The following is a 20,557-nucleotide window of genomic DNA, read 5'->3' on the forward strand; positions in this document are numbered from 1 at the left end:
ACTTTTGGTTTGTTTTTCTGTTAACAAAGGGGAAAAAATAGTGGAGTTTAAAATATAAGGTGGATTTGTTTTTTTTAAATGTGATGCAACATATTCTAAATGGAATCCATCCGGGAGATTAGCTTTTCTGTGACCCTGCAAAAATAATCCAAATGCTGCAACTGAATCTGCATGGATGGACCATTACAGCCTCATGTTGAAGTCAGTGGGGTACTGCACAAATGCAAGAGTCGGCCTAGATGGATTTGAATTCAGCATCAGGGCCTAGATAAGCAGGGAGTAGTCTTGTTCCCCCACCCTACCCCCCCATACAAACTTGATATATGCATCTGGCTACAAATAGGTTGTTTTACTTTATGTTTTTGGTGCCACAAACTAAAATAAATCATGTCAGCTTCAGTTTAATTGAGCCTGTCCTCTTGGACAGATGATTTCTGTACTCTCAAAAGCAAGTTTTCATAGTTTAGCAGCATAGTTTAGTGAGTACTGTAACCTTAAACTACCTGGTGTCTAAAAGGACAGAGTAAATGGACATTGCTACATGCACTTTGAATGTACGGCAAAAAAAAAAATATTTACCAGTCCTAACTATAGAATATCAATAGATAATTATTTTATTTTTATTATAACTCTATCAACATTCGCATTCTGGCACCGAATTTGAGCAATGTCTATAACTGTTTACAACCCTTTTAGTGGCAGAGCATCCCAATGCTGTGGGCTCTATTCATTTCAGATAAGGTACTTGCCCAATGTTGTTCCCTTTCCTTTGGAAACAGAGTGCAAAGTTTACTGGAAATTGTACATTTTTCATCCATCTCTTGTTTTGAGTTGCCACATTCTTACGTTGTCGTATCCCTCTCCCCTTTTCCTCCTGGAGGATAGACATATGTTTACAAGTTAGTAGCTAGAAGGGTGCTAAACCATGATACATGCTTCACCCTCCTCTTAAGGATGCTGTGTCATCTCTTTATGCTGTCAGCCACCGTTGGCTTAAGGAGAAAGGCAGTGAAGGTGGTAATGCTAATCATCTAGAGTGGCTTATGTCTTTAAAGTGGTATGCAAACATAAACCAATTCTCATAACATCTCTGTTATGAAGGTAACTACTGTTCTGTTTTACAACTGAGGAAATGGAGGCACATAGAGGTTAAGTGAATTGCCCAAAGCCTGACAGCAAGTCAGTGCAGAACTGGGACTAAAAGTCCAAGATTGGAGATCAATCTTGTGTGTAGTCCACTAGATCAGATACCTCTCTGAAGCTGTTTGTTTGAAGAATGTGTTCAAATCTGTTTCTCCAAAGGACAGTGCACAGCACTCTTTTATACCCCATGGAGCCAGCCTAACCAGGGGTCAAATTAAGGAAATGAGAATTGGTAATCTTCCAGAAATTCACACATGAGATTGTACAATTTTTATAATTTGATGCTTTTCTCTTCTTCCTTGCATGCTGTGATCATAGTGAAGTAGTTAACAAAGCTCCTTTTATATTATCATTAGGTTTCAGTGTTACTGCACTATTGGGATGAATGGGGGTAGTTGACACCACCTGGAAGTATTGCTTCAGACTGTCTGCAAACACAGGCACACACCTCATTGCATTATTTTATCCTTGGGCTTAAAGGTTTTTTCCATTAAGGCTAGAGGGTTATTTATTACTTTAATATGAAAACTTACTTGCTGGAATAGAAGATTGTATTCCCAAAAAGACATATCAGAATGCCAAGCTTCCATAAGGCAGCCCAGTGCGACATCTGTCTTGTAATTGAAAAATGTGTCTAGGGTGTGTATCTGTGCAAACTTCTTAACGTAATGTGGGATCGGGCTTACACAATGGAAAACAGTTTATCAGTGGTATAGAACAATATAATTAGCTGGCACATAGTTTCTCTTTTTTACATTAAAAAAAAAAGTGAATAGGTACAACTAATAGTTGTCACTTCAAATGCTTTTTTTTGGTTTTTTTAAACAGGCTACTCTTGAAAAATGGCCGCAGAAACTGCAGGGGAGGCAGGGGTGTGGAGACAAACCAAAGCTCTTTTATTCAAGAACTACCTTGTTAAATGCAGGACTAAGAAGAGTAGTGTGCAGGTAGGTTACGTGATCATTTATTGGTCTGTGTCTGTGTCTGATTATGATTGAAAAATTAGCTGACTTAGAAACAAAACTAAGCTTTGTTAAATTGTCTCTGAATATTGAAGGAATAACTGATTAGTGTGAGCTCAGGTCTGAAATATATTAGCTCCTTCAGTCATCCTTGTGATCCTTTGGCAAGAAATACTTTATAGAAATAGGTTTCAGAGTAGCAGCCGTGTTAGTCTGTATCCACAAAAAGAACAGGAGTACTTGTGGCACCTTAGAGACTAACAAATTTATTAGAGCATAAGCTTTCGTGGACTACAGCCCACTTCTTCGGATGCATCTTGTTAATCTCTAAGGTGCCACAAGTACTCCTGTTCTTTTTATAGAAATAGTCTTGCTGTGTGTCTCTGTGTATGAATGTGGTAATTTCAGTTTCTCTATTCACTTTCTAGAGAGTATAACTGACCAATTGGGGTAAAATAACATTACTTATTTTAGGGCAGAATTACATGTAGTAAAATAATACTGATAAAGTACAAGATTAAGTTTAGAATGTCTTGTTACTGATAAGAGCAGTTAGGTAATAGAACTGCCTGTTGGGGTCCCTGGTAAGAACCGTTCAAGCAAATGTTTACAAATGGTTTAAATGATAATTAAGAATATAGTGTTGTTGAGAATAACATAATAATACTTCAGAGTGCTATCTCATCATTCATCCTTGAATGTCAAAGCATGTTATAAAACATTAATGAAGCCTTATAATACCCATTTTGCTGATGGGGAAATATTTGCAGGCAGACTAAGTGGTTCACCCAGTGTCAGGTTGCAGGAGAGTGGCAGAACTAGAAAGAGCATTCATAGCTATAACCCTCCATTTCAGCATATGAACTATATAAATACATATAACTCTGGAAGTCAGGACTGAAAGGTACCATTGTGTAATCATGACACGAGCCCAAAATGTCACCACAGAACAATAAATCAATAAATACAATGATTAAAATATTGTATTGGAAGTATTTGTGATGATGTCATTTCTAACATTTACCTATTATAAAATTTTGCTTAACAGCTCTATTGTGTGACGCACCTGGGTTTTTAGGGGGATCCACAAGGGTCAACAAGAAAACATTTAACTTACTTGTTTGGCAAGACAAGGCTTGGCTTGACTTGCTTAACTGTTCTATGACTGGAAATATATACAAGTTCTTTTTCATTTTCAGATAATGCAAATGTTAAGTTTATACCAAAAGCCAAATCATGTTCTAGATAAGAATCCAGACACCAAAACATCTGAAGCCAAATTTTGCCATCAGCTTCATCCATGTAACTTCGCCAATTTCAACGTAACTGAGCACAGAGATTGCTCTTTGGTTTATAACTTCTTAGGAGTTGGAATGGAGCACTTGCATCCTAAGACGGCTTCCCACGTTATCACTGTTAGCAAAATCCTGTGGCTGCGTTACAGCAACAGCCAAGATTGAAATGATTATTTATGTAGTTTGATAAATGTGCAGGAAGCTTTACAATCAAATAATTTGAAAAGGACACAGTCACTTCTTGAAGCGTTTATAATTTAAGTAAAGGAGAGATTTTAATTGTTGTCTTGTTGTTTCAACAGGAAGTCCTTTTTCCTCTATTTTTTTTATTTTGGCTTATATTAATGAGCATGATGCATCCAAATAGGAAGTTTGGTGAGGTGCCCAACACTGATCTTGGTACTTTAGATCGCTCCATGCTCTTGGACTTCATTCTTGGATACACACCAGTGACAAACATGACAAGAAAAATCATGCAGAAAGTGTCTTTTGAATACTTTGCAGATGGTATTGTATTTATTTTATTCTTCCACATCTCATGTTCTTTTTTTGTGTTTAGATGGAAAATATTATTGCTTTGAATGGCTGATCAAACTTGTCCTCTTCAGGTAGATTAGACAGTATTTCTCCCCTCTACTGCTGAGATCTTGAAGGGGCTGTGATGCCATCATTGTTTGCTTCAGCTGATGAGCATTGTGTGATGCCAGTCATGTGCTCAATCTTGCAGCCCTTATTCATAGTAGTACCCTTTCCTCACACCAGTGATTCCACTGAAGTCCAGGATGACTCATCTGAGTGAGGGTTTCAGGATTGGACTTAGAATCTTTTTAGTCTGATGATACTACCTCGCACTAACAGATTTACTGAGAGCAGTTGTATGGTAAATTAAGGAAGATATCAGTTTATTTTAACTAGGGCTTTCAGGTTTAGAGCCTGTGAGTATTACAAAACAAGTTGTTTTTAATGAATGTTTCATTTAGCAGCATGTCAATATCTGGTTTTGAAACTGATTAAAAAAACACAGTTAAGTTGTGCCTCCTCTATAGAGCTGGCACAGCTGTGTTGCTGAAACTGATTCTACCCCCAAAACCTCGTATGAACTTGTAGCTTAGATGGTACATGACTGCCAAGAGGAAAAGGATCACAGGTACCACGACCTGAAACTTTCATTTCTTTTTCTGGGTATCCTGATCTGCTGGTTTCAAGTTCTTTCTGATGAATTTCACATTTGGGAGCGATGCATGGCTTCTGATTGCAACAATAAATGTTTTTGAGTCCCTGCAAAATTTCACTTTTCATTTTTAAAATGTATTTTCCTTTAAAAACTCATACCAGACTTGTCAAGTGCTGAGACTTAAATCCATGCTCCATTGAAGTAAATGGGAAACATTCTCCTAAATTTCAATGGGACCAAAATTTGGCCCCGAATACTGAAAACAAGTTGCCCCATTTAGAAATGACACAATCTTTGCTTAAAATACGTAGTCCACTTTTGATTGTTCTTCTCACAGAAGCATTCTGATATCATTCTAATTTTTAATATTTTGCAGATGTAATTACAGAAGAATTTTTCAGTGAAAAAGAATTGCAAGAGGCTAGTACTGTTAACCCCTCAAAGTTTGTTGGTGTAGTTTTCAAAGATTCCATGTCCTACCAGCTTAGATTCTTTCCTGGTGCGGTCACAGTGTCTTCTATCAATGTAGAATCAAGAGGTAAATATACATGCTACTTTTAAGGCATTGAACTTGAAAATTTGACTTACTTTTATTATGTCTCACATGTGATGCTAAGTGCAGACTTTGCTACCTCACGTGTTATCACAAGAAAGCCAAAGAGCATTAACAGTGGTGGCATTAGCATCAGTACAATATGAAATGCGGGGGAGGGGTAGCTGGTTTTTTCACTCTTTGGGGTATTTTGATACACAGGAGATGTGCTGGACTGCGTTATTGATAGGGAAACTCCCACAAAAAGCTAGGAGTCATCTTCCTGTATTGGGAATGGTTGCAGGGATAGTTAAGGCACAAATGAATATCTGCGTTAGGTGATCATCTTTATGTATCAGTAATAATTTGGTGGTATTTATAGAGTGACTTAATGTTACATGGATCTTCACAAGCATGTAAAAAACAAGCGGTGAAAACGTAAGGCGGTGGGAGTTTTTTAGCACCAGGATTTCAGCCTAGGTCCCTGCTTTGAGAAGCTCTGAAAAGTACAAAACCGCTTAAAACATGAGAGCCCCAGCATCTTCACAAACTCCTCCACCACAAGAGGGTGTGTTCTTACAGATAACCTTGTTTTCCTTTTACCTTTCTTTAAGAACACTGGAAAAATGTTCTTCAAAGAGTAAAGTGTAGACAATCCAAATTTAAAAAAAAAAAATCTTCTAATGGTGAAAAGTTGTGTGTGAAATACAGATTTTGTCTTAAAGTTGTATTTTAATTCTAGGAATGATTACCTGTGAAGTTAATAATTTTCCATTAAAGTGTTACGATAGAATTCAGAGTTTGGTCTTGTTCTCACCAATTTGTTTCCTTGGCTTTTTCAGTCCATGTGCAAATCTCTTTTGGAATCCTTTTTGGACTCTCCTAACTGCAAAACAGTTTGGTTTTCATTACAGTAACTTTGCATGCGTCTGTCCATAATATAGAGTAGTGGTTCTCAATCTTCACTCCACAAAGTGGCTGAAAAATTATCCTGTGATTCATTGTATCCTATTATCCTTGTAATAGTAGCCATCGGTTTGTGAAGTTGCCATTGGCTTTATGATATATCTATCTAGTTTTATGTCTGCTTTAGAGAAAAATGTCTTTTATTATAGGGTGACCAGATAACAACTGTGGAAAAAATGGGACAGGGGGTGGGAGGTAATAGGGGCCTATATAAGAAAAAGTCCCCAAAAATGGGACTGTCCCTATAAAAACGGAACATCTGATCACCCTAGTTATAATGCTTTAAATGAGATTTTGTTGGTTACATTTTTAACTCCAAAGAAGTTGGTTTTCCCCCCATTTCCACCATTAATAAACGGTTCAAGTGAAAAAATTCTCTAAAGGGAGAGGGATAACTCAATGGTTTGAGCATTGTCCTGCTAAACCCCAGCTTGTGAGTTCAATCCTTGAGGGGGCCACTAAGGGTTTTGGGGATTTAGTTGGGGATTGGTCCTGCTTTGAGCAGGGGGTTGGACTAGATGACCTCCTGAGGTCCCTTCCAACCCTGATATTCTATGATTCTACATCATGAACAAGAAACAAATAACTCCAGGTTTTTGCTTTAAAATGTCTTTATTTTTCCATAGCCAGTTGTTCTAGTTTATCAAAGGGATGTGAATCTGTTACCTACTGGCACTCGGGATTTGCAGCTCTACAAGCTTGTATTGATGCAGCAATAATACAGGTAAATATAGATAAGTAAAATGAAAAGGCAAAATTGCTTAAATAGCCTTTGCTTTGGTATTCTTGTAATGAGATTTTTTTTGTCTTGTTAGGCTGTGTCTACACTACAGCCCATGTCGGCAAAACTTATGTCGCTCAGTGGTGTGAATATTCCACCACCCCCGAGCAATATAAAGGCTTGTCTCCACCACGCAGCTTTTAGCGACAAGGCCTTATCGCTAAAAGTCAGCGTGTGTAAACGCTTTTTTTTTTTTTTTTTGGTACCTTGTGGGCACTTTTGCTGACAAAATACTTCCAGCCCCGCAAGCAGCGTTAGCTTTTTTGGCAGGAGAGCGCTCCTGCAGACAAAGCTGCGTTCACACTGCCACTTGCGTCGGCAAAACTTTTGTCTTTTGCAGGGGGGCTATTTTAAGGACCCATGAAAGACAAAAGTTTTGTCAACAACTTTGCAGTGTAGACAAGCCCTAAGTTAAACCAATATAAGCACTTATGTGCACAGCGCATAGCTTCTGCCACTTGCGGAGATGGTTTTCTTTATGCTAACAGGAGAGCTCTCTCCCGTCAGCATAGAGTATCTTCACCAGATGCGCTGCAGAGGCAGGGTGTATCAGTACAGCTGTGCTCCTGAAACATTGTATAGGGTACTAAAATTGGTTTACAGCTGATTAACAAAATGTTTCTGAGAGATAAGGTGGGTGGGGTAATTTTTATTGGACCAGCTTTTGTAGGTGAAAGAGACAAGCTTTAGATCTCTTCTTCAGGTCTGAGAAGGTAATTAGAGTGTCACAGCTAAATTAAAGGTTGAACAGACAATTAAGCATAAGGAGTAACACCTGTTGTAAGAAACTATTCAAAATGAAGTGAGCAATTAACACCTCTGCAGTCATAGGACAGTGTAGAGGTAATGGGTTACAAATTGTTGTAATGAGACATAAAATCACTGTCTGTTGAATCCGTGATTTTTGGTGTCTAGCAGAGTTATGAATTTAAGCTTCGTGGCTCATCTTTTGAAGGTGTTGCTCAGGTGTCCTTTGAGGATGAGGACTGAGAGGGCAGATACGGCGTAATTGTTTTGTGAGAAGTGTTTGCACACAGATGATGGGTCTTTTATTATTTTTCTGCGAGTTCATTCAAGAGTGCAGTGATTGTCTGGTTTAACCTGCGTAGTTGTTGTTGGGGCATTTGATGAAATACATCACATATGATAGGCATGTGTAGGACCCATGGATCTTGAAAGGTGTGTTGTGGAGGTATTGATCATTGTAGCAGTGGAAATATGGCTACAGGTTTTGCATCTGTTGCTATGGTAGGGTCTGGTGCTGCTTCAAGTTGGTGTTTCCTGGTCTGTGAGGAGCTTGCTTCTGATGATGAGATTGGCAAGGTTGGGGTGTTTGAAGGCTAGAAGAAGGGGTTCAGGAAAGATTTCTTTCAAGATGTGTTCCCCTTCGATTTTCTTGCATTTTTGTAATATTTTTGCACCAATGAGTATTCACATTTAAACGAATGGCACTACTGTTTGAACATTATCAGGGGGTAGCCGTGTTAGTCTGTATCTACAAAAACAACAAGGAGTCTGGTGGCACCTTAAAGACTAACAGATTTATTTGGGCATAAGCTTTCGTGGGTAAAAACCTCACTTCTTCGGATGCATAGAGTGAAAGTTACAGATGCAGGCATTATATACTGGCAGGTATTATTAAATAAATTACCAAAATAATTGAAACTGGTGTTTCAATATATAATTATCAGTATATAATGCCTGCATCTGTAACTTTCATTCTATGCATCCAAAGAAGTGAGGTTTTTACCCATGAAAGCTTATGCCCAAATAAATCTGTTAGTCTTTAAGGTGCCACCAGACTCCTTGTTGTTTTTGTTTGTACATTGTTATGCATCTAAATACGTGAGTGTGATGTGTATGCAATGGCCGTCATTAAAAATGTTAGCAGTTGCCAACAGTTATCACAGAATGGTATTTGAGCTAGTGTAGCAAGGTAAGCAAGGGGTTTTCCTGCTCTGTTGGCTCAATCTTGTGTATCTATTTTACATGGTTGGTATTAAATGTGAACCTTTTAAATTTTTAATTGAGTTAATGCTGCAACTCTGGTTTGTAACCAGATGGATTTTTTTAATGGATGCATGCTTAATACCAGTCTGAGTGGTGATTGGTAGGAAGGCATGTGTCCCCCTACTGATGGATTTGTAAAAGGTTTGGGACAGAAGGCAGAAATGAAACCGATTTTTGGTAGCCAAGAAATTGAGGATAATTCTCATTCCACAAAACACATTTTTACTCCAAAGATATTGTAACTGTATGAACTGTATCCCGTGTCTGACTTAATAGCTACAATCCCCATTAATAGCTAGGTATGTTATATAGAATGGAACTGCTCTTAGAACTGTGTGTGGGTGATACAGCAAGCTTACACCTCATATAGATAAAAAGATGCCAGACAAATCTTAAATTAGGGAGTAGCTCCCATGGCAGATCCTAAGGACCTGAAAACTTTGGACTCTGTATCTAACTTGCATACAGCTTTTGCAGAACTCAAGTGACAGATATGGAAATTTTGAAAAGCAGCATTACTCATCCCATTGCTTTACCTGTGGATTCTTTACGCTATGTACTGTAAATACTCACATTGTATTGGTAATATTCGTGGGCAAATATCAATAGCATTGAATGCAGTTAGTGTTTTGCCATAGCCCTGTTAACTTCATTTTTGGTGATTGCCATGGTTAATAGCTTGAACATAACGCCATTTTCTAAAAATTCTTAGTGGGGAGTGTGCAACAGTTGTCACAAGTTGAGGTTTTGAGCCATTCTGTAATAATCAGACATGCCAATCTGGACAGTGGGTACCATGGTGTCCTACTAGCAAATGTCCGCTTTCTCTAAAGGGGGTTAATCCAGTTACGTATGCCAGTCTTGCAGTGGGATGAATCTTCTACCTTGCTGAGCTGAAGTTCTTAATTGTTTTACTACCTAACATGTATGGATTGGTTTGATTTGTTCCTGGTCAGTGTTCGTTTTGAATTCTTTTCCACTACTTCTTTCTAGTTCTAGTCGCTATTTGACAAATTCGTGCACAGGTCAGTCCCTTTATTAGGAGATGGACATCCCAAAGTTTTGTTCACTCACTGTCTCCATCTTCCCATAGAAGGTCATGTTTCCCTACTTTTTCAACTGTGATATTCTGGGACTTGGTACAATTTAGGCCCAAGACCTACACACACACACAAGCACCTGTTTAAAGTCTCAGGGAAGTCTGTGAGCCTACTTATGTCAGTAAAGTATGGCATGTGTGTAAATGCCTCCAGGATTGGGTCTTACCTCAAAAAAGAATTTACCTGTTAATGTATTTTGGGGTTTGTTTGTTTTTTTGGTTGGTGGAGCTGTAAAATCCAAACGGATTAAAGTATTCTTTCACTTTGTTTTTAGCTGAAGACTAATCATTCAGTTTGGGAAGAACTGGAATCGACTAAAGCTGTTATTATGGGAGAGGCTGCTGATATGAAAATCGATTATTTTCCTCGAGCAGTTATTTTAATTTACCTAGTAATAGCTTTCTCACCCTTTGGGTACTATTTGGCAATTCATATTGTGGCAGAAAAGGAGAAGAAGTTGAAGGAATTTTTAAAGATAATGGGGCTTCATGACACCGCCTTTTGGTAAGTGAGTATACAACAAAACTCTCGTTCTAGATAAATGTAGTAAATGTCATGTTATTTTATAATTTTTTCAAATTCACCATTTGGTTACTGTTAATCTTCTTTTTAGGCTATTGTCATTTTGATGAGAATGTTGGGCAAGTCTTGCTTAAACACAGTTATAATAGCATAGTCGTTTGTGCCTGTTTGAAAAGCAAATGTCACAATGATGATGCTTCATCTAAAACCTCATATATATTTCCATTATTCTTCTGCTTTATACCACAGAAATGCAGGACTGGAAGAGACCTTGACAGGTCACCTAGTCCAGTCCGGTGCACTGAGGCAGGGCTAAGTATTATCTAGACCATCCCTGAGAGGTGTTTGTCTAACCTGTTCCTAGAAACCTCCAATGATGGAGATTCCACATATTTCCTGAATGGTGGTGTCCAAAACTGGACACAATACTCCAGTTGAGGACTTACCAGTGCTGAACAGAGTGGAAGAATTACTTCTCATGTCTTGCTTACAACATTCCTGCTAATACATCCCAGAATGATATTTGCTTTTTTTGCAACAGTGTTATATTGTTAACTCATATTTAGTTTATGATCCACTATAACCCCAGATCCTTTTCCACAGTACTCCTTTCTCGGCAGTCATTTTGTATTTGTGCGGTTGAACATTCCTTACTAAGTGGATATAAAGAAATCCCTCAAAATACACCAAATGCCTGATGTGAATAAATAAAATGCTGTGTGCATGAGCTATATTTTTTCCTCCTTTTAGCTCAGTAACTCCTTTTTCCTGATGTTGAGTTGGACAAGTGACAGTCTCCTTTCCACTCACATCAGTTCCAGTATGGGGGTTGATTGAATACTGCTGTAGTATTGTAACCTATCTGAGAGAGAGATCTGTGCAGAAGACGTTCAGATTTTAAAGTGCATCCTCTTTAATGATTGATACTATACCATGTAATGTCTATTCTTCCATATCGTGGGTGTGCTCATTTTAATACAGTATGGTTGTAGGGGAACAAATGATCTTAGTTTATCTTTGCATGCCCAGTAATGGTGACCATTGGTGTACTAGAGCTGTATCCTGCAAAAAACTACCACCAAATATAATCCTTTTTTACTGTGAATAGTTCAGTTGATTCAGTTGGGTTGTTCTCATTAATAAATGCTCTTTGCATGACCAAGCCCTTGATTTAGAATATTAGCAGACTACTTCCACCCCCCAGGCACTATTTCTTGATACATGTGGCCAAGTCACTTCCCTTCTCTGCTTTAGGGAACCCCTCTATAAAATGCATCCCTGCAGACATGTTACTTAAGTGGTGTTTGTGCAGCATTTTGAAAATTGGAAGCACTATAAAAGGGCTAATCTAGTGAGTTGTTAGCTAAGCCCTGGTCTACACGGGGGGAGGGGGGTGGGAAGGATCGATCTAAGTTACGCAACTTCAGCTACGTGAATAACATAGCTGAAGTCGACATACTTAGATCGACTTACCGTGGTGTCTTCACTGAGGTGAGTCGACGGCTGCTGCTCCCCCGTCGACTCCGCCTGCGCCTCTCGCAGCACTGGAGTACAGGAGTCGACAGGAGAGCACTCGGGGATCAATTTATCGCGTCTAGAATAGATGCGATAAATCGATCCCCACTGGATTGATCTCTGCCCACCCATCCGGCAGGTAGTGAAGATATATCCTAAGTAAAATGTGTCACATTTCTTACCCTTGCACAGGCTGCATCTGTTTCCTAAGAAGGAAATTGTTCTCTGACTTTTCAACAAGGTTTATTTTATATAGAAGAATATTGTATTACTGGACTGACTAGGGCATTAAAATTTAAGTAGCATTTTCTTTAATTATTGAAAGCTGCTCCTCACTGACCCTGTTTCAATTAAACGAGGAAATTAATTATGGAAATTACAAAATTGTAGATTCAGAACAATGTTTTGCTTTATTTTGATGCAATTAGGATGAAAGTACATGCAATGATGCTTAGAATAATATTTGCACTTAGAGACCTCCTTTCCTCTGAGATTCTGACACATTGTTTTGCTTCCCTTCTGTGCAGCATTCTGGAATATTAAAGAATTGTAACTTTGAATTATTCCAATACAATTATTTAGTTAATCTAGGAATTTTCCCTGTTTTTCCTTTTCTTCCAGGCTGTCTTGGGTTCTACTGTACACAACTCTGATTTTTGTCATGTCCATTCTCATGGCAGTCATTGCAACAGCCTCTTCACTATTTCCCCAAAGTAGCTCCTTTGTGATATTTCTTCTTTTTTTCCTGTATGGAATATCCTCAGTAAGTGTTTCATGAATTCAATTTGTTTGTGGTTCACTGAGATCACTCTCTCCAATGTGCTTGTTCCCATCTGCTGTTTTCCCCCATTCTAGACATGTTTCCAATGCAGTTTTCCCTATCCCAAATGGTAAACAGCTGCCTTTATCGCACCATTCTCTTTCTTCTCACAATTGTTTTGGGAGATTTTATGTAGCTTCTCGTGTCACATGTACTGAGCTGGCCACTTGAACCCCAACCATTACCTTACCACGCCCGTATTTGAATGTACAGAAGTATTTACTATATCTCCTATTCTTTGAATAGGAAATACCAAAGATGCAGAAATGTATTAAAATCAAATACCATAGGATTTTTTAAAGGTTTATTATTCCTGCTTATTTTACCCCACTACTTCATGTATGGCTCAGTCTCCCAAAATGCCAAGTACTCTGGTTTGTGGTGGTGGTGTAGCCATGTTGGTCCCAACATATCAGAGACACAAGATAGGTGTGGTCAAATCTTTATTAGACCTACTTCTGTCAGTGGAAAAAGAATTGAAGGATCTCATCAAATTCTTCTCCAAACAACTTCAAGAGAAGTTCTACAATTTTATACCCCACAAACCCATCCCAGGGACCTTCTGCATGCGCTGCAAGATACACAAACAAGGGAACCCAAGCAGACCCATCATATCTGGCCACGACCCTGTTACTGAGCAAATATCAGGATTTATAGAAACCATCGTCAAACCACTGACCATACAAAGGGCCAGCTTCCTCCAGGACACAACTGACTTCCTCCAGAAACTATACCACATTAACAACCTCCCTCAGAACACCATCCTTGCCACCATGGACGTCCTCTCCCTGTACACCAACCTCCCTCGCTATTACGCCACCGCTGTCTGCTTCAAATATTTACAAGACAATGGACAACACTCAGCAATCCACCCCCAACACATTGCCAATCTCATCCATTTCATCCTTACCCATAAGAAGTTTATATTTAACAATAAATGCTTTGTTTACACCATGAGTACAGCCATGGATACTAGGACGGCTCCCCAATATGCCAACCTCTTTGTGGACCACCTTGAAGAAGAATTTCTGGGAAAATGCACCACCAATACATATACCTGAAATACATTAATGATATTTTCATCCTCTGGACAGATGACCTGAACTCCCTGGGATTTCCACCACAGTTTCCACAACTTACACCCGTCTAGCACACTCTCTGTAGAACAGTCCCATATCAGCATCAACTTCTGGGATACACCAAGAAATCTGTTATCTACAGCCAGGAACTCAGGTTCCAAATAATATGCTCCAAAAGAGAGCTCAGGATACACACCTCAACACATTTAAACTGCCTGTACTAACCAAGGACACTCCACCAGAGAAGTAGATCACATCATAGAATGGGCCACCCACATACCCCAGGAGAACACGTTACAGTACAGCAGAAAAAACCCCGAACACCAACTTCACAGCTCTGCTTGTCACCTGCCACCCTACATCATAACCTGTACTGGTTTCATCAAACAGGTACAACCCATGCTCAGTGGGGACCCCATCCTGAAAGAAATCATTTCTGAATCCCCTCTTCTGGCCTTCAAACAACCTCCCCCCCCCAACTTCACTAAGCTCATCATTAGACATAAACTCCCAACAGACCAGGACCCACCAACTCAAAGTGGCACGAAACCCTGCCAGAACAACGAATGCAAAATGTGCAGCCATCTCTCCACTGCTACAATGATCAATGTCCCCACAACTCACCTTTCGAGATCCATGCATCCCACACATGCCTATCACAACATGTGGTGTGCCTCATCCAGTGCCCCAACAACAACTATGTGGGTGAAATGAAACAATCACTACGCTCTCTAATGAACTCACACAGGGTGTTTTTGTCTTTTATCATTTTTCTCTCACCTATGGGCAAACACCTTTCACAAAATGATCACTCTGTATCTGATCTCTCAGTCCTTGTTCTCAATGAAAACCTGCACAATTCCTTCAAAAGACAAGCTTGGGAACTTAAATTCATTACTCTGCAGTGCACTAAAAATCATGGACTTAATAGAGACACTGGTTTTATGGCTGATTACATCAATTTGTCACACTCCTTGCTTCCTACTAACCCTCCAGGGTCCTACTATTGCAGAGTTGCTAATTGTCCACTTCATTTTAATTGACTACAACATGCGTGAACCCCTTCTGCTTAACAATCTGTCCCACCTTGTATTTAGCTGGACACTGACTACCTTCTCTAGACCTGAAGAAGAGCTATGTAAAGCCCTAAAGCTTGTCCGTTCAACCAACAGAAGTTGGTCCAATAAAAGATATTACCTCCACCTACCTTGTCTCTCCCTAGTACTCCGGTCTCAATCCAGTAAACCGGTTAAGTACGTGAGCAGTTATATTGACATTAGTGGGACTTGTAATGTGCTTAAAGTTAAACACAGGATTGAGTGCTTTGCTAGAATCAGGGCCAGAGTATTCAGCATCTTGCGTGATTGAGTTTCTAATGAAGGAAGAGTTCCAGTTGGCAGCATCCCAACGCAGGCAGTCAAGACCAAGGGTCAGAGCAGGGGCAAACCGGAGGCAGGGAGGAGCGGAGGAGCGCAGTCAGGTTTGATACCATGGGTCAGAATCCGAGTCAGGTTTCAGGGTCTGAGTCAGAAGGTGAAGTCCAAAGGAAGCCGAGATAGAAGCCACCAGTTCAGGAGCAAGGAATGGTTGGGGCAGCTCCAGGGAATTTGCGTTGTTGCCTGGACATTTCCTGGCACACCCCTTCGATTTATATAGGGCTGGGAGCCAATCAGGAATCATGGGGCTGCTGTCTGTCAGACCTGTTGAGGTGGGACTTCCTGTCATCTGTGTCCACAGTGGATCCTGGGCTGTGGAGTGCAAGCTGGTTACAGCGGCAGCATGGAGATGGCAGCAGCAGCACTGCAGGCCTGAGTTCTAGACCCCTGGGGCCTTACATTAGTTTTGTGCTGACTCTCAACTTCCCATATCTTGTCTCTTCTAAACTTTGCAAAATGTTGTACTACGTTCCTTTTACTGTACAATTGTGGATCACTTCAATAACAATTGTGACCCTAACTGAAGCTTGGAGATTCCACTTTATTACTATATGAATCTATACAAGTCACTTAGAGAATTTTAAACAATTGCAATATTATTTATTATAGTTTCTTAATTTATGATTGAAAAAGTTTAAGAATGTGAAGAACATTGAAGTATGTCTCCCTTAATTTATTGTTTAATACTTCAGTTCTTCACTCTGTGACATGGACAATATTAGGAAATCAGTTGTATTGTTGAAGGCCTATTTTTACCAAACGAGGTATTGATGTTAACAGGGATAAAGTCTTGGCAAAGCATTGCAGTTATTGTAAAAAGAAAGTAACTTGTTCATTGAAGATACAAATGTTAATTGCAGCATTTCTATGCCAGATCTCTTGTGTTCTGTAATGATGTTCTGATTTGTATTCTAGGTTTTCTTTGCTTTCATGCTGACTCCTCTATTTAAAAAATCAAAGCATGTGGGTATAGTTGAATTTTTGGCAACACTGGCTTTTGGTTTTGTGGGTCTCACTATTGTCCTGTTGGATGGTTTTCCAAAGTCTTTTGTATGGATTCTAAGCCCCTTGTGTCAGTGTACGTTCTTGATTGGGATTGCACAGGTAAGTAAACTGTTATTCTTTACTATCTTTGCATGCACAAACAAATGAAGAGTAACTTGCTATGATATAAAATCTAGCTAAGATACTTACGTGGCCTCCATCACCATAGCCTTAATGTATTTGTCTTCACAATACCCCCGTGAGATAGGGAAGAACTGTTATCTCCATTTTACAGAGGAGTAGCTGAGACACAGAGAGGGTAAGTGACTTGCCAAGGTTACACAAGAAGTCTGTTGCAGAGTAAGGAATTGAGCCTGGGACTTCCAGGTCTAGCACCTAATTACTTCCTCTTTAAAATGTAACTTTTCTTTCCTATTTAAGAACGACTAACTGTGGCATGTAATGTATGTAACGCTTCATTTAAATCAGCTTGTGTACCAGATGACTGGAGGGGAGCTAATGTAATGCCTATTTTTAATAAGGGTCCAGAGGTGATCCTGGCAATTACAGACTGGTAAACCTAACTTCAGTACCAGACAAACTGGTTGAAGCTATAGTCAACAACAGAATTAGCAGACACATAGATAAACACAGCATGTTGGGGAAGAGTCAACATGGCTTTTGTAAAAGGAAATCGTGCCTCACCAATCTATCAGAATTCTTTGAAGGAGTCAATAAGTATGTGAACAAGAATGATCCGATCTATATAGTGTACTTAGATTTTCAGAAAGCCTTTGACAAGGTCCCTCACCAAAGGATCTTAAGCAAAGTAAGCTGTCATAGGATAAGAGGAAAGGTCTTCCCAAGGATCGGTAACTGGTTAGAAGATAGGAAACAAAGGGTAGAGATAAGTTTTCACAATGGAGAGAGGTAAATAGTGGGATTCCCTGATGATCTGTACTGAAATTTGTGGTATTCAACATCTTCACAAATGATCTGGAAAAGGGGTTGAAGAGTGAATTGGCAGAATTTGCCGGCGATATAAAATTATTCAAGATAGTTAAGTCCAAAGCAGACCGCGAAGAGTTACAGAGAGATCTGACAAAATTAGATAACTGGGCAACAAAATGGCAAATGAAATTCAGCGTTGATAAGTGCAAAGTAATGCATTGTGGAAAAAAGAATCCCAGTCATACATACAAAAGGATAGGGTTTTAATTAGCTGTTGCCACAGGTCTCGGAGTCATTGTGGATAGTTCTCTGAAAACTTCTGCTCAGTGTGTAATGGCAGTCAAAAAAGCTAAGAGAATGTTAAGAACCATTAAGAAAGGGATAGATAATAAAACAGAAATATCATAATGCTGCTATATAAATCCATGGTGTACCCACAACTTGAATACTGTATGCAGTTGTGGTCGCCCCATCTCAAAAAGATATATGGAATTGGAAAAGGTGTGGACAAGGGCAACGAAAATGATTAGGGTCTGGAGAGATTAAAAAGTTTGGGACTGTTCATCTTAGAAAAAATATGATTAAGGAGGGATATGATAGAGGTCTATTAAATTGTGATAGGTATGGAGAAAATGAATAGGGAAATACTGTTTACCCCTTCACATAACATACAAACTAGGGGTTACCTAGTGAAATTTAATAGGCAACAGGTTTAAAACACAAAAGGAAGGACTTCTTCACACAACGCATGGTCAACCTGTGGAACTTGTTGCCATGGGATGTTGTGAAGGCCAAAAGTGCAACTGGGTTTAAGAAAGAATTAGATAAATTCATGGAGGATTGGTCCATCAATGGCTATTAGTCAAGATGCTCAGGGACACAACCCTGTGCTCCGGGTGTCCCTAAACCTCTGACTAGTTGAAGCATCTGGCACTGGCTACTGTCAGAGACAGGATACATGGACCATTGGTCTGACTCAGTGTAACTGTTATTTAAGATATAACTTATCAAGTTACAAATACGCTGCAAATATTTGTCTCACCTCAATTTCAAATATTTTAAATAGTTTATTTTTTTTTTTGTACATTTGTGAATTTTTTATTTTTTATTCATGGCATAAAGCATAACTTTTTATAATTCCCTGCAGCAAACAAACTGTAATGCTAGTTTCATCTTTTTTGCATTTGTTACCATGACAATCGCCCACCCTTAGTTCTTATATAATATTACTTTGTAATTTTATTTTTGTACTGTGTTGTCATGTTTAATTTCAGGTTGGTGAAAAGGCAGTTTGTAGCATCTAAACTTTTTCATGTTGTTTTGCAGGTCATGTATCTGGAAGATTATGAAGATGGTGCAATATTTTCAAATTTAAATCACGGCCCTTATCCACTAGTTATTTCTCTTATTTTACTGGTTCTGGATAGCATGTTTTACCTACTTCTAGCTGTCTATCTTGATCAGGTCATTCCAGGTATGTTGTTTAGAATCTGAGATAAATATTGAACAGAACCACATAGGTCCTGAATTTCATAACTCCACTTGAAATCTGCCAGCTTTGGGTGTTAAACACTTCTGAAAACCAGACCCTTAATTGATGGCTCTAACATACTGTATTTAAATAAAGTGTCCAAGACACTTTGGTATATAGTAATGCCACTTTCTGTGTTCTTCTTTTTCTTTAACTTCATGTAAAGCAACACTCACATCAAGCAAAAAGAGGAGAAGTGTGGCTGTTAAATATTTAGAAATGTATTTATAAATGTCTTAAATATTACTTTAAAATATTTTTCATTCAAATAAATTTTACTTTTCTGAAATATACTAATGAAGTGGAAAAAAACCACACAGATTAGGGTTTGATTCTGCTTGGTTATGTTTTGTTATATCTGTTTTGTGGTCGTCCCATCTCAAAAAAGATATATTTGAATTGGAAAAGGTTCAGAAAAGGGCAACAAAAATGATTAGGGATATGGAGCATCTGCCACATGAGGAGAGATTAATAAGACTGGGACTTTTCAGCTTGGAAAAAGACGATTAAGGGGGGATATGATAGAGGTCTATAAAATTATGAATGGTGTGAAGAAAATAAATAAGGAAGTCTTACTTAATCCTTCTCATAACACAAGAACTAGGGGTCACCAAATGAAATTAATAGACAGCAGATTTAAAACAAACAAAATGAAGTATTTTTTTCACACAACACACAGTCAACCTGTGGAACTCCTTGCCAGAGGATGTTGTGAATGCTAAGACTATAACAGGGTTCAAAAAAGAACTAGATAAATTAATGGAGGATAGGTCCATCAGTGGCTATTAGCCAGGATGGGCAGGGATGGTGTCCCTAGCCTCTGTTTGTCAGAAGATTGGAATGGGCGACAGGGGATGGATCACTTGATGATTACCTGTTCATTCCTTCTGGGGTACCTGGCATTGGCCACTGTCAGAAGACAGGATACTGGGCTAGATGGACCTTTGCTCTGACCCAGTATGGCCGTTCTTACGTTACGTTCTTCTTACTGTTCCAGAATAATTTTCTTTCCTTACTGACGAAGCTGTTATCACAGTCTTTGCAATTGTTGTTCTTGGGAATTGTGTCTGTCCAAGATGTTATGTTAAATTATTGATGTGTTAATAAGTGTGATACATCTAGGAACAAATTTATTAATACCTATGAACATATTCCTCTCTACTGCATGCGTGAGCTCTTTCAATACAAAATTCTTTGCCTCTGATCTTTTTCTTTGAAGTGTGTATTTAAATCACTCTTCTCAAGATCCTGATTCTGGAAAGTATTTAAATACTTGCATAAATCTATCACTTCTCAGCAAAACACTTAAGGATAGACTTCGCTGAATAGGGATGCTTTCCTTAATCAGAACCGTAGTGGTGGGTTTAATGCCAAGATAAGGAATGTGGCATGATTAGGCCCAGTTTTTGTAGCCAAAATTCAAACACTGAATCATATTTGTGCTTAACATTCAGAAGGCTTTCTTTCTTTTTTTATTGCTTAGGTGAGTTTGGATTACGACGGACATCATTTTTCTTTATGAAGCCCTCATTTTGGTCAAAGCGCAGAAGAAATTACAAGGAGTTATATGAGAGTAGTGTTAATGGAAGCTTAAGTTTCAGTGAGATGGTTGAACCTGTATCTTCAGAATTTCAGGGAAAAGAAGCTATCAGGTATAACTTCCTGCAATGGCACAGATTCATTGTCGCACTTCTCCTGTTTCGTGTGTGCCTGGGAATTAACAGTAATTTTTAATCTGTTGATTCAATTAGCATAT

At 38.8% G+C, this 20,557-nt stretch overlaps 1 protein-coding gene across 1 annotated transcript in view; it reads left to right on the forward strand.

Annotated features, from left to right (window-relative positions):
* Positions 1-1,975: 1,975 nt before the first annotated feature.
* The window catches only part of ABCA5 (ATP binding cassette subfamily A member 5), a 57,690-nt gene continuing 39,108 nt past the window's right edge, over positions 1,976-20,557 (forward strand). The window contains exons 1-9 of the mRNA XM_054047156.1: positions 1,976-2,090; positions 3,703-3,907; positions 4,951-5,112; positions 6,699-6,796; positions 10,238-10,467; positions 12,622-12,763; positions 16,251-16,439; positions 18,597-18,744; positions 20,285-20,453. Coding sequence (XP_053903131.1) covers positions 1,986-2,090; positions 3,703-3,907; positions 4,951-5,112; positions 6,699-6,796; positions 10,238-10,467; positions 12,622-12,763; positions 16,251-16,439; positions 18,597-18,744; positions 20,285-20,453 — 1,448 coding nt within the window. The 5' untranslated portion in view covers positions 1,976-1,985. The remainder of the gene's footprint in view (positions 2,091-3,702; positions 3,908-4,950; positions 5,113-6,698; positions 6,797-10,237; positions 10,468-12,621; positions 12,764-16,250; positions 16,440-18,596; positions 18,745-20,284; positions 20,454-20,557) is intronic.

This window comes from Malaclemys terrapin, chromosome 13 (genome assembly GCF_027887155.1).
Source record: "Malaclemys terrapin pileata isolate rMalTer1 chromosome 13, rMalTer1.hap1, whole genome shotgun sequence".
Lineage (NCBI taxonomy): Eukaryota > Metazoa > Chordata > Testudines > Emydidae > Malaclemys > Malaclemys terrapin.